Source organism: Bubalus kerabau, chromosome 5 (genome assembly GCF_029407905.1).
Source record: "Bubalus kerabau isolate K-KA32 ecotype Philippines breed swamp buffalo chromosome 5, PCC_UOA_SB_1v2, whole genome shotgun sequence".
NCBI classification, from domain to species: Eukaryota; Metazoa; Chordata; class Mammalia; order Artiodactyla; family Bovidae; genus Bubalus; species Bubalus kerabau.
In genome coordinates this window covers 8126917-8140991 of record NC_073628.1, presented here as the reverse complement: position 1 = coordinate 8140991, position 14075 = coordinate 8126917, and the positions used below count along the sequence as shown (strand labels likewise).

The following is a 14075-nucleotide window of genomic DNA, read 5'->3' as shown; positions in this document are numbered from 1 at the left end:
CTCTGACCCAGGGGCCCGACCCCCTACCCCTGGCCTGCACTCTTCAGACCCCGGAGCGAATTCTACCTGAGCACCACCCCCAGGCCCTGGCAGTATGGCCCTTCTAAGCTTCCTCCCCTGGGCTGAGCAAAAACATATCTTCTCAGTCATTTCTGGACACTTGTGAATCTTCAGCCCCACCCCTCCAGCTCCACTCCCAGTCTGGTCTCCTCCCAGGGAGGAAGACAGGCCACTGGGCAGAAGTGCTGAGGACAGGCAGTGGAAGGACTGGCCCCGCCAGGCATTTCTCCCCAGCAGACCAGAAAGAGGGGACAGGTGAGGGGCGGGGCCAAGGCAGCCAAGAGGACACCGTTCCTTGGGCACCCCCAACATAGGCAGGGGAGGGGGCCGCCAGGACCCCCAGCAAGTGATCCACCACTCCCAGCGACCAAGAGGCGTCACTCACCTTCCATGGGGTGCTCCTCTATAGGCCAGCGAGGTTCAGGAAGGGGGAGGCAAAGAGAGAGAAAAAAAGAGGGCTGTTAACATGGGTACCAAGGACAGGGCTCCATGCAGAGTGATGGGAGGTGGGTTTAAGGTCTTCTAGCCCGCCCAGGCCTGGACACAAGTCACCCAACCTGGAAGGCCCCTGGGGGATGAGACAGAGACCAAGCTGTTCCCTGAGTTGGCACCTCACACATAGGGTCACACAGTCCAAGGGGACCTGAGCCTAAGTCACATTTCAGGAAACTGAGGCCCAGGACAGGGAGGCAACCGTTCAAGGTCACGTGAAGAATCGGAGGCCAGGCCAGGAGCAGCAGTCAGGTGCCCAGCCTCCCCCAGCACGCTCCTCCCTGCACGCCACCGCATCTCAGAGACAGATGGGGACACGCTCACGCAGGGCTCACCCTCACTGACACACTGACACACATAGGCACTTAGTGATGCAGAGACATGTATAATCTCTCACACAACACACACCTGAGGCCTTTGCACACTCAGACCCAACCGTGCTCCCCATCACCACCCTTGGGGTTGGGGGGTTAGTACACAGCTTCTGTTGCAAAGTGCTGCGCGACTCCCATCCCAGTCACTCAGCCTCTCTGAGCCCCCAGTGCCTCTCCAGGGTGGAGACAGGTGGACTAGGGCCCCTCTGAGGCCCCTTCTGGCTCTGGTTCTGCGATTCTGGGATAAATGACTTTTCAACAGCTGGCTAAGACAAAGTGCCCCCAGGCTGGATGGGCTACTTCAGTGGTAGAAGGGGGTCAAATTTCGGGGGGCCAGACTGAACCCACCCCTCGGTCATGCCACAGCCTTTGGGCAGTCAGCCTTCACCGCTTAGGGGCCTGCCTGAGCCTGTCCCTCAGGCTCACCATGTAGGTCAAGAGGGAAGGAAGGAAGGGAGGGAGCCGAGAGGCGATTCTTTCAACTAAGTTCAAGAAGGCTGGGCTCACACACACACACACACACACGCGCGCGCGTGCGCGCGCACATGCACATGCACACATGTGTAAGTGGACCCCAGGACACACACATGCACAGGCAAACAACTGTTCAGGACACACTCATGCCCGCATGCACACACTTTGTGTTATTGTCTCATCCACTCTCAGGGGGTTAGGTAAACTCCAGAAGCACACTATCATTTGTCACATCTTATACCCGCCCCCACAGTACACACACGGGCTCCATGCAGAATCAATACCCGTGCTGTGATCTAATACATAATATGAGCTGCACACCACCCCCCACTCCCTCCAGGGGCTGGAGACCCACCCAATCCACCCCGCCGTGAGGAACACAGCTCCCTTTTTTGTCTATAATCTATCATCTCCCATTTTCTAAACCCACACACACAAGCCTGTACGTATCTACATGTGTTACACACACACTTCTCTACAACCCAGGGCTTCTTTTACCTGGCAGCCGCATCCCCCAATAGCCATGTATACAACGACTTGCTTAAATAAACTGAATCACACGACATTTATGGCGGGGAGGGGTGCTGGCTAGGAAGGGGCCCCCAGGAAAACCCTTGGGCTCTCATGAGCAGCCCTGTGTGTGGGATCACTTTGGCCGCCATGTGCTGGGGCCCTGGCCAGTCAGCACACTCATCTCTGCAGCTCCTGCACAAACAAGCAGGCTCCGGGTTTCTGGATAATCCAACATGGCGGGGATTGCAAACCCTATTCCCACCTGCCACAAATGTGGGTCATGCTATACTCAGGAAGGTGAAACAACCAAGTTTAGTTTGCTGCCTGCACGAGTCCCCTGTCTCCTGGCTTCCTAGAGAGGCACCTGGGGACTCATTGGCCTCTTCTTCCTGGCTGCACTTCGCTTTCTGCTGATTCACCTATGCCCCTCACCTGCCATCATGGGCCCCTCCAGGCTCAGCCTGTGCCCTCCACACTCCTCTCTCTTCTCCCGCCCTCCTCCGTGAGAGCTCATTTTCGTGGCTGAGGGACCCCCAAACCTGTTATTTGTAGCCCTGGCTTTTTCCCTGCGGGCCAGTCCTGCACCCACGGCCGTGCGCTCAGCAATCACTCAATTCCTGACATCCAGCCCCCGCTCAAGCCACGCTCGACATCTCCACACTCTGCAACAAAGTGCCCATTTCCCTGCCTGCAGCAAAGACACTGCTTTCAACAAATGCTTCTTTTTTTTAATTTTATTTTTCAGCTGCACTGAGTGGCATGTGAGATCCTAGTTCCCAGACCAGGGATTGAACCCATGTCCCCTGCACTGGAAGCACAGGGTCTTAACCACTGGACTGCCAGGGAAGTGCCTCAACCAACACTTCTCATGGAGTATATGCCCCACACGCTGCCACACTCCAGAGATGCCATGAGTCAGTCACACATTGTGTGCCATCACACGCCAGCTTCCGGGCAACCCTCACAAGCTTGGTATGTTATCTCCCTCCTTTGCACAGAAAAGGACACTTGCCCAGGAGCACAAAATCACCTCTGCCTTTGCCCACTGCACTCCTTGGTCATCAGAGCCCCCACACTCACCCCTGACCCGGGCTCCTGCCTTAGTCTCCTGCCGGTTGGTCCCCCCACCCAAACCCAGCCTGGCTCTCTTGGTACATGTACCAGATACACCTTACTAAGTACCATCGTGATCAATACACACGCGCACACACACGCACATGGGCAGAATTTCTCAGTGGCTCAGGTACAAACCTCTTCTGTGCTCCTGACCTGCCTACAGAGAAGCGTGACCCGAGTGGCTCACACGCTGAGTGTCCTCCTGTCCACGATGGCCCTCTCCTCCTGCTAGCCTTCCCTGATCAGATCAGGCACCCTGAAAGCAGCCTTGATCTTTTTTTTTTTTCATGTACCGATCACCAGGTCCTATCAATTCCAGCTTCTAAAACTCTAAAATCTCAGCTTGACTCCTTGAAACCCTTTCTACCCCTCGATCACCATCAGGACAGCCCAAGTCCAGACCCTCCTCAGACCCTCTTCTCAGAACACTCTTAAAGGATCTCCCCCTACGGCAGTATTTTTACCCTGTAATTCACAGTCCAATCACCACCAAAGTGGTCCAACCAAGTCATGACTCTGCTTAGAACTCTTCAAGGCTTCCCAGGACCTACAAGATCAAGTCCAGTCTTTTTTTTATTTTTTTATTTTTATTTTTGGCTGCACTGGGTCTTCGTTGCTGCGCCCAGGCTTTCTCTAGTCGTGGCAGAGGCTACTCTTCATCGCAGGAAGGGCTACTCTTTGTCGCAGTGAGCAAGCTTCTCACTGCAGTGGTTTCTCTTGTTGTGGATCACGGGCCCCAGGCGCTCAGGCTCAGTAGTCATGGCAGATGGTCTTAGTTGCTCCATGGCATGTGGGATCTTCCCAGACCAGGGATTGAATCTGCATCCCCTACACTGCAAGACGGATTCTTAACCTCTGGACCACCAGGTAAGTCCAAGTCCAGTCTTTTTTTGTTTTTCTTTGTGTTGTTTTTGGGAGGTTGTGCCGGGACTCAGCTGCAGCAGGCAAGACTTTTGTTGCGGTGTGCAGAATCTTTGTGGCAGCACGCAGGATCGTTGGTTGCGTCACACAAGCTCTTAGTTGTGGCATGCGGGATCTAGTTCCCTGACCAGGGATCAAACCCCAGCTACCTACGTTGGGAGGGCAGAGTCTTAGCCACTGGACCACCATGGAAGTCCCAGTCCAATTTTCTTGAGAAAGTCCATTTGAGGTTTTACCACGCCTCCCTCCAACCTCCCCTCCTCCTTGCAACAATCCAGGCTCCAGCCACACCCCATTTCTCCACGTCTCCCTAATATGCCATGTGTCTATACATACTATTCCCTCGGCTGCCTGAGAAGTCGACTCCTGCTTTCAGACTAGGTCAGTCTATGTGGGTCTGTGTTCTGAGCTGATCTCCTAGCCATCCCTCTTTTGTGCCAGTTCTCAAGATGTACCTTGGCTTGTTATTTCACTTATCGGATCTCTATTGCGATTGTGTTTCCATGTCTGCTTCCTGGCTGGACTGTGAGATCTCCAAGAGCAAGGACAATGTCTCATTCATCTCTGTGTATCCAGCTGCTCACACAGTTCCTGGCTCAGAAAAAGGCAGGCCTGTGTTTGTTGAATGAATAAAAAGTTAAAAGTGAACACTCCTCACTTACCCAGCACTTTGAGTGAGCTTGACTCTTTCTGTGCACCATTTCCCTACTGTTAATACTTCATCAATAGATACTATTACTCCCTCAGAGAGATGGGGAGACCAAGGCTCGGAAAATGGAAGAAATTGGCCCAAGGCCACATTGCTGGGCAGAGGAGCAGAATCAAAATCTGAACCAAATCTGTCTGGCTTTAAAAGTTCTGATGAGCTGCATTCTGGGCCTGCAAGTCAAGATTTCTAGAAGCTGGTTTTAATTGCAGTTCCGATCTTATTTCCCATAAAGCACAACCAGGGACTTCCCTGGTGGCCCAGCCAGCAGCTAAGATGCTGCACTTCCAATCCCTGGGTTCCATCCCTAGTCAGGGAACTAGATCCCGCATGCTGCAGTTAAGACCCAGCACAGCCAAATAAATAGGTAGTTAAAAAATAATAATAATAAAGCACAACCATCTCGGTCTGATACACTCAACTCACATCCTCTAGACTCTGCACTTGGGCCGTTTTCCTGGCGAGAAAGCCCTAGCCTTTCCTTTACCTCCACAAATCTCACTCAGCCATCCTTCAAGATCTAGCCAAGTTCTACCTCCTCCATGAAGCCTTCTCTGACCACGAGGGTTAATAATCATAGTAGCATTTATTGATCACTTAGAATAGTGCCTGGCACATAGTAAAGTGAAAGTGTTAATCGATCAGTCATGTTCAAGTCTTTGAGACTCCATGTACTGTAGCCCACCAGGCTCCTCTGTTGATGGAATTTTCCAGGCAAGAATACCAAAGTGGGTAGCCATTCCTTTCTCCAGGGGATCTTCCAGAGTCAGGGACTGAACCCCAGTCTCCTGCATTACAGGCAAATTCTTTACCATCTGAGCCACCAGGGAAGACCTAAGGGTTTCCATTTGTTGTTGTTCAGACGCTAAGCTGTGTCTGACTCTTTGCAACCCCATGGACTGCAGCATGTCAGGCTTCCCTGTCCTTCACCATCTCCTGGAGTTTGCTCAAACTCATGTCCATTGAGTCAGCGACATCATATTTCCATGTATTCACTTATTTAGTCCTCACAACAACACGACCTCCATTTCACAGAGTAGAACATTGAAAAACAATGCGATTCAGCAACTTGTCCAGGTTCACATAGCCAGCAGTTAGCAAACCCAAGATTAAGCCCAGCAGCTGTGCTCTTAACCATTCCACCCTAGGAGGCTCTCCTTGGGAACACCTCCCTCATCTCTGGGCTCTTACAGGAGTCGCTCCCCACCCAGCTCTCTCAGCTGTCCATCGCTTTCTGCCTGGAGCTGTCTCCAACAGCAGAAGCTGTCAGCACCACAGGTATTAGATGCTAGAGCTGACAGAGTGATTCCACATATGTGACCTCATTTACTCAACTTGCATACACGCGGGTCTTGACCGCCTCCCCAGAGGGCATAAATGGTATTGTCTTGGCTAACATGAATTCAGGATTCCGGCAGATTCATTATCAAGGACAGTGATGAAGACCAGAACCAAAGAAAAGAAACAGTGCTGAGCAGCCACAACCGACATGATAACAGTTATACATTAAAAACTGTTATTTTCTCATAGGGGAGCCTCTCACACCCAACCCAGAATCCACTCTCTGTTAGTGACACACAATTCTAACATGCTGGGAATGCTGATTTCCAAGTTCACAAACAGACAGGGGCGGGAGGCGGCTGCTCCCTGACAGCTCCTCCAAAGGGCGGAGGTGGAAAAACTAGAAAAAGCCAACATAAGAACACAAAAGTGCAGCAGTCTGGCATCACTTCAGCCAGGCACATACCTCAACAAAGGAAGCCCTGAGCGACAGTCCGGGGCAACACCTGAGGGGAACCACGACAGCCTGAGTCTTCCGGAAAAGGCTAAATCACCTTCCAAATGTGCTTAGGCAGGCAGGGAGGTGTGCAACATATTTTTTAAAGATTTCCATCTGAAATGTTGTAAATGGTGGTGAGTTGCGTATTTTAATGGGATAATGCCCCCCATTTTCAGGAGGAGTTCCTCCCCGAGGGCTCCAGAAGGCTGAGAGTTTACCGATCGATTTCCACTGCCCTCTCTCAGTGGTAGAACAGCCCGCCGGCAAAGATGGGAACACCCTCATCACACACCGGCTGAAAGAAGAAGCTGTAGCCCAAGGAATCCGGGGTGGTTACTGGTTTCAGATGAAACACTGTCCCGAAGCACCTCCAATAAACCAAACGCAGGTCATCCAATAAACCAAACGCAGGTCGTCCATGACACAGCTGACTGACCGCCTCTCCTTTTCAGAGGCAGCGTGGAGAAGGGTGGAGCCCCCGGAGTCAGCTCAGGTTCAGATTCCAGCTCTTAATCTCACAGGGCGGTCATGCCTTCAACATACCCAGCAGACGCCCACTAGCTGTGAGGCCCTGCTCTCTCCTCCCTCGACTGTGTGATCCGATATCCTTTCTGTTCTAACTGCTCCCTCCCAGTGTCTGTGGCTGCTGCATTCCCTCCTCCTCCCAAATGAGCCCCCTGATGTCTCTTCACCTCCTCCTTGGCCACTTCATCTGACCCTAAAGTTTCCAATACACTCTCCACACACGCAGCTCCCAGGTCTCCACTTGCAACCTCACCTTCAACTCAAACTCTGGTCTCACATTTCCGACTGCCAGGACACCTCTGTCTAGGAACAGCAAGACAGGGCTGTGATCTGTGGCTCAACCCTACTCCCTCTCCCAACTTTCCCCTCCCCTGTCACCCCCACCACCATCCTTGTAACCAAGCAAACCTGAAGCCTCACCACCTCTGCCCGTCCACGTGGGAAAGGCAGGGCTATGCCTCAGTCTCCGTCACGGCTCTCAGCCGCATTGCTGCCACCACCCTTCCTCGCCACTCCCCAAGACAGCCAAGGTCCAGGACGTCAGTGTCTCTTTCCTGAACTTTCTCCCACTGATTCCCCCACCACATGACTCTGCCCTCCATACTGCATCCTACCCTTTGCTCCCAGCTTCCAAAACACCATTCTTATTCACACACCTGCTCAAAAGTATTTTGTGGCTCCATTTACCAATACTCTACACACAGCATCCAATACACATTAGTTGAATGATTTCAGTCAAAACCTGGAGAATTTCCTGGTGGTTCAGTGGTTAGGACTCAGTGCTTTCACTGCTTGGGGGGCCTGGGTTTGACTCCTGGTCAGAGACCTAAGATCCTGCAAGCTGTGAGGTGGGGGAAAACAAACAAACAAAAAACAACCCCAAGACCTGGCCTCAAGCTGCTTCCCCTGCTTTAGATCTCACTGTCTTCCCTTCACTCTTTGGTGTCCCTCTATGGCCATGATGTGCGCTTCCCCCTTCTACACTGTTGTTCTTACTAGCTCCTTTGCTTGGCGGGACCTCCCCAAACCAAGTTTACTGATCAGCATTCAAGACCAGTCTTAAATAGTATGCCTTTTATTACTAATCCCCCAACTTGGCTTCCCAGGTGTTGCAAATGGTAAAGAATCCGACTGCCAATGTAGGAGACCCAAGAGATGAGGGTTCTGTCTCTGGGTCAGGAAAATTCCCTGGAGAAGGAAATGAAAACCCACTCCAGTATTTCTTGCCTGGAAAATTCCATGGACAGAGGAGCCTGGTGGGCTATACCGCATGGGGTTGCAAAGAGTCAGACTGAGCATGTATGCACACACAACTTGTAAACTCTCCCCTTCTTCAAAATCCCAAGAGTACTCTGTTTATAATAATACTATAATTTATACCACTAGGCTTCCCTGGTGGCTCAGTTGGTAAAGAATCTGCCTGCAGTGCAGGAGACCCAGGTTCAATCCCTGGGTTGAGAAGATCCCTGGAGAAGGAAATGGCAACCTACTCCAGTACTCTTGCCTGGAGAATCCCATGGACAGAGGGGCCGGGCAGGCTACAGTCCATGGAATCATAAAAAGTCGGACACAACTGTGTGACTTTCACTTCACTTTACACCACTAATTACATACCAGACACTTGTTTAATTCCCACAACAAACTTGTGAGATAACCATGCTTGTTCCCATTCTGCAGGTCAGGAAAAACCAGTCTGAAGGTTAGGTATTCATGTGACTCACAGGGCTAGTGAGTAGAGAAGTCAGATCTAAACGCAGATCTGACCCTCAGGAGACAGAGCTTCACTGTCACTAAGCTGCACTGCCTCACTGCACCTGGCTGCATATAGTATGCTGTTTGCTTGCTGTTACTTCTCGACACTTTCTATGTGCCGGGCACTATTCTAAGCATTTTATATGAATTAGCTTATTTAATTCTCATAACAACTCTGTAAGGTAGGCAGTATTGCTGTCCCATTTTACAGACAAGGAAACCGGGCAGAAAGAGCTTAAGCCCAAGGTCACTGCCCAGACAGCCCAACTACAGAATCTGTGCTCTTAACTACACACTGCCTGCTTTTCATCTGCTTCCTCAGTTAAGCAGGCAACTCCCAGAGCACAGTCTCCTCCACGTCTGACTCACCTACAGCCCCCAACACAGTTTGTCACAAAGGCGGCCTTGACAATAACCTGCTGAATTAAACTGCCAACAAACCTACGAAATACACGAGACCCGTGCATCTATCTTCCTGTTAACACACGCATCACCGCTGGTTTCATTTCTCTCCCAAGTGAGGGACACACCACACCCCTGACACACCATCGTATGCCTCTGTGTCCCCACTCCACTCGAGGTTTTCCATGCATACTGGCACACTCTTCTTCCTTGATCACTTTTCAGCTCTTTCTCCCCACACATGAATGACATGAGGAGGAATTCCCATGAAAATCAATGCAAAATCCCAGTCTACTTGATCCCCACTTTGGTAGACAGTCAGCAGGAATACAAACACTCAGTGACTCATACTTAGTTAGCCCTGTCTTCAATCACCTGTGGCCAGAACCCCAGAGAAAAGAAGCAGATTTCCTAGCATGGAAGTTCTCAGACAATGGGCAGGCCCAGACCCAGGAAGGCAGGAGGGGTGGGGGTGGGAGCTGTCGAAAGGATCCACCAACTAGCTGAAGGCAGATAGCTATGTCTTACATATAAAGCTAAAACTATTTTTCCTAATGTATATTTGATTAACCACAATGGCAAATGTAACATCAAAGCCATGTAAAAGCTTTCCTAAATTCACAGTAGCTTTGAGTCATCTATTTTCACAATAAACAGATATAAAAATAACTACTATTTGGAAGGGGTACTGTGAATTACTGACTTTTAAAAATGTCTTCAATCTCGGAAAAAGTTGGGGATCACTCAAAGCAGATAAGAATGAAGTAACTGTAATTTCCAGAGAGGCTTGAAGACGCTGGCCCTGATCAGGAGCCAGACCTGTTCCCCTTAAAATCTTCCAACCCCAAACCCAATACCCAAGGGGGAGCAGCTCATTCCTTTCCTCCTTGGCTGGATAAGAATGTACTAGATGAAGTGTAATGAGCACAGGATATTACAAAACCTACCCAGGAAATAAGGAACGAATGTAAAGGGAGGGAATGAGGTCGTGGGTGGGAGGAGAAGCAGAGGAGCTGTCACTGAGCCTGTCATCGCTAGATGTAAGCAGAGTTCATCAGCGTTGACAACCACCATGCCCACAACACAGAGCTGAAAACAGACACACACATAGTTCCACATACACATACAGCCTTCCCCAAGCCTAACAAGTATTCTATCAAATACTTGTTAACATCTATTCAGTCACTGAAGAGATGTTTACCAAACACCCACTAAGTGCCAAATACCATACTAGGTGCAGGGAATTCACAGATGAACATCTCTACCTTTTTATCTCAGACAAAGCACAACTCCCTCAATGGATATCTCACAAACGTACACACACACGCACTCACACACAATGGGTTAGATACACAGCTGCCTCTCCCAGCTCCAACAGAGCTGACACAAACATTTAACTGATACACATCCAATACATATACACATGATACAACCACCGCATCACACACAGGTACCCAAACACATCTCAGACACACAAGCACACAACACACATTCCAAAGCACACCATCTCATATGGCTCACTGGGAGCCTCTGGCCGATGAATCCTTTCAGGGAATGAATACAAGGACTCTGGCTGCATTTTTAATATACCCAGGCCAATTCTGCCACAGTGAGATCATGGACCAGTGGCTGCTGTGTAGCTCAAATTTCCCTTCCATGTAGTCAGAAGGGTGTGGTTCAGGGACTTCCCTGGTGGTGCAGTGGCTACGACTCTGAGCGCCCACTGCAGCAGGCTCAGGTTCAATCCCTGGTTGGGGAATGAAGACCCCACACGCTGCTGCATGGTGCAGCCAAAAAAATAATCTCTAACAAATAATTTTTTAAAAAATAGCATGGTTCATGCTATTTTCTTAAGAAGGCTTGGAGGGGAGAGATCATAGGGACCAGAGAATCAAGTTACAGGTCATGAAAGATTCCTCATAAAGTCCAGTGTCTTACTGAGGTCTCCCATGGAAACACACACACATGGATACCTGCACGTGCAGCCACGCCCTTACACTCACATACTACTTACTCTACTAAGCACGGGACTTGATCTGCCAACAGACCATTCGCACATGATACACTGCCAGACTCCCACACCTCTGCATGCAAGCAAACACACACAGACACACAATTTCACAGTTTAGGGAGCACCTGCACTCCTTGGAGAAAAGGCGAGAAGGTGCCAGATTGACTTAATACACACAGTTCCTGAAGATACATCCCACCACCTTGTACAAATAACTCCCAAGAGCCACTGAAAACCTGCCTTATGTTCTCCTCTACCACAACTGCAGATACACAGTCAGAATACTGGGCAAAGTACAGGCCTTCACCTGCAAACGTGGCTTCTCCTGTGGCTGTCCCCAGGTCCTGGGCAGGAGGACACTACCCGCAAAGCAGTCCCAGGGCCACACTAGTCTGTGGGCACACACACTCCTCAAAGACCCTACCTCTTGAGGGTAGACACACCCACAATGCTAAGCAGCCCACAACTCCTAGGGGGACTGAAGGAAAGGACTGCACACCTCCGCTCCAAACGGCTGCCACACACCAGGGAGGAAGGAGGTGCCTATGCCCAGGCTCCAAACTGATGGGGAACCTCTCCCCTACTCCCCAGCCAGACCAAAGTGCCAACAGGGGCCTCAAAATCCCTCCCTCGCCCGTTCCCCTAAACCTCACCTCACCCCAGGCCCGGCTCAGCCATCCTCGACCTTGTCCCCCCACCTTGCTCATCAAGGCCTCTTGCATCCCGGGTACTGGTAGAACCACCCCTTCCAGTCCTGATTTCATACCCAGTTCCAGAGTCCTCACCAGTCCTCTCCAGCCCCCCAATCTCCCTTCCACACCCCACACCTGCAAGGGCTCCGATGTTCAAAACCAGCCTCTGCTTGCAGTTTCTCACCCGGAAGAGACGACCAGCCATTTTTTTCCCCCCCTCATCAAAATCGGCGACTCTAGTCAGCAACCCTAAGAGGCCTCAGCCACCCTCTCCCTCGAGCTTCATTCACTCTGAAAACACTCGCTTCCCGCCCTCCTGGCGCGTGCAGTCACCGCCTGACAATCACCACCCACCCTCGAACGCGCCGTGGGCTCTTCTCCCGGCGCCCAACGGTCTCCCGTCCGGCCCTCAGGCGCGGGTCCGTCCAGTCGGGGCCTCTCAGGCAGGGCTTCCCGCCCGCGCGCGGACCCTCAGACTGTGGCCCCGCCCACTCGGACCAGCCACGCCCCCGCCTCCTAGGCCCCGCCCTCCCCGGCCCTCCCCACAGCGAAGGCCCCGGCTCCCTGACTCACTCTCACAGGGCCGCCCCCCAACCTACCCACCGCCAAGAGGTTACAAGCCCCACACAGTCTTCAGGACTCTCTCACAGGGCCGCCCCCCAACCACCGTCCCTACTCACAAGGCCCCGCCCACACAGAGCTCTTCCACCGGCCCTCGCGGGCGCCTCACAGTCGGTCACCCACCCGACCCACACGCCCTCAAGGGCCTGAACATCTTCTCGCTAGTTGGCTCTCACTACACAGTCCTACCCACAGGTCGCCACGGAACCCTCCCTGGGGATACGGAGAGGAGCCCCGGATGGGCTCGCGAGGCCGCGCCCACACAGGCCGCGCCCACACAGGGCCTGCCGGCAGGTCACACCCACCCGGGGCACCCCGCCCCCATCCTGCTCCCTGGCTGACCACGTGCGCCCTCTTCTTGAGACAGGGGTCCTCACACGCCCCTCACAACTCGCGTGCTGGTACACACACCCGCCCTTGTGCCGGAGCCCGCGGACCGCAGGTGCCCCCCACAGGCCTGGATCCCGGGCAACCCTCCCACCCCTTATTCCCGCCTCCAGGCGCCCAGCGGCGGCTCCCCCGGGCTCACCTTCGCTGCAGAACTTGCCGCCGAAGCCCGTGTGGCTGCAGTCGCAGCCCACCTCGCCGGGGGCCAGCACGGTGCAGAGGCCGCCATTGGCACAGGGGTTGCGCGCGGGGGCGCAAAGGGGGTCGGCGGCGGCGCCGCGCAGGCCCTGGCTGCCCAGCAGCGCGGGGGGCCGCTCGCCCAGCTTCAGGTTGGCCAGGAGGCCGCGGAAGGGCGGCTCGTATTTGACGGTGCTGAGCGTGAGCGCCGAGAGTCGCACGTCGGGGGGGATGCCTCCCACGAACAAGTCGCTGGCCACCTGCATCTCGCGCCTCTTAGAGCGCACCTCGGCGGCGCGGGCTTCGCCGTCCACCGCCAGGGCGGTGCGGCGCGCGTCGCGGGTCAGCAGCACCATATGCCAGCGGTCATCGGCCACCGGCGTGTCCAGCTGCAGCGTGGCGGGCTCGGCGCACGAGAGCGTGAAGCGCAACCGCAGGCGCCCGTCCACCAGCAGTAGCTCCAGGAAGTCGCAGTCGCCGCCGTCGTCCAGGTAGAGCAGCAGCGCGCGCGTGGCGTTGGTGCGCAGGCTGAAGCTGAGCTCGCCGCTGCTCGCCGCGCCGGTCCAACGCGCGTAGCGCGCCCACTGCCCGGGGCCGCCGCCGAACTCCAGGCCGCCCGCACCTGCCGCGAGCGTCAGCAGCAGCAGCAGCGGCAGCGACGGCGGCCGCCACCGGTTCCCGAGCGCCATGCCTCCGGCGGCCCCGGCCCCGCCCGGCCCCCGGCCCCGCTCAGGCTTCAGAGCCGCGGGTGCATGGGGCAGGGAGGGGGCCGGGCGCCCCCCGCACCGAGCGGGGCTCCCTCGCCGGCTCACAGTGCCATGGACCCGGCCGCAGGACGAGGTGCGCAGAGGCCCAGATGCCGGCTTCCCCCGGGCGGGAGCAGAGGCGCCCCTCCCCCGTTGCGGGCTCCGACAGAAGATGGGGGAGGGAGGCCTGCGGGGAAACGGAGAGGAAAGGGTTACTGAGGAGTTCGGAGGATGGGAGGCGTCGTCGGTGTCGGGCTCCCCCTTCACACTAGCAAGAGATGAACTGTTTCCCTTTAGAACTGGAGGATCCACCTTGACCTGGAGAG

The 14075-nt window shown here is 53.8% G+C and overlaps 1 protein-coding gene and 1 long non-coding RNA gene across 8 annotated transcripts in view; both read right to left on the bottom strand.

The window, feature by feature from the left end:
• Window positions 1-13692, bottom strand: part of NRXN2 (neurexin 2) — a 99511-nt gene extending 85819 nt beyond the window's left edge. For all 7 annotated transcript variants that reach the window (XM_055580911.1, XM_055580913.1, XM_055580914.1 and 4 more), the window contains exons 1-2: window positions 12969-13692; window positions 446-463 (exon numbers count right to left, since the gene is read on the bottom strand). In XM_055580911.1, coding sequence (XP_055436886.1) covers window positions 446-463; window positions 12969-13692 — 742 coding nt within the window. The remainder of the gene's footprint in view (window positions 1-445; window positions 464-12968) is intronic.
• LOC129652373 (uncharacterized) lies at window positions 3635-12340 on the bottom strand. Its single transcript, XR_008714536.1, has 3 exons — window positions 12173-12340; window positions 4287-4562; window positions 3635-4099 (listed from the first exon to the last, which is right to left on the bottom strand). It is a non-coding gene; the product is annotated as an uncharacterized LOC129652373 (long non-coding RNA).
• Window positions 13693-14075: the final 383 nt, after the last annotated feature.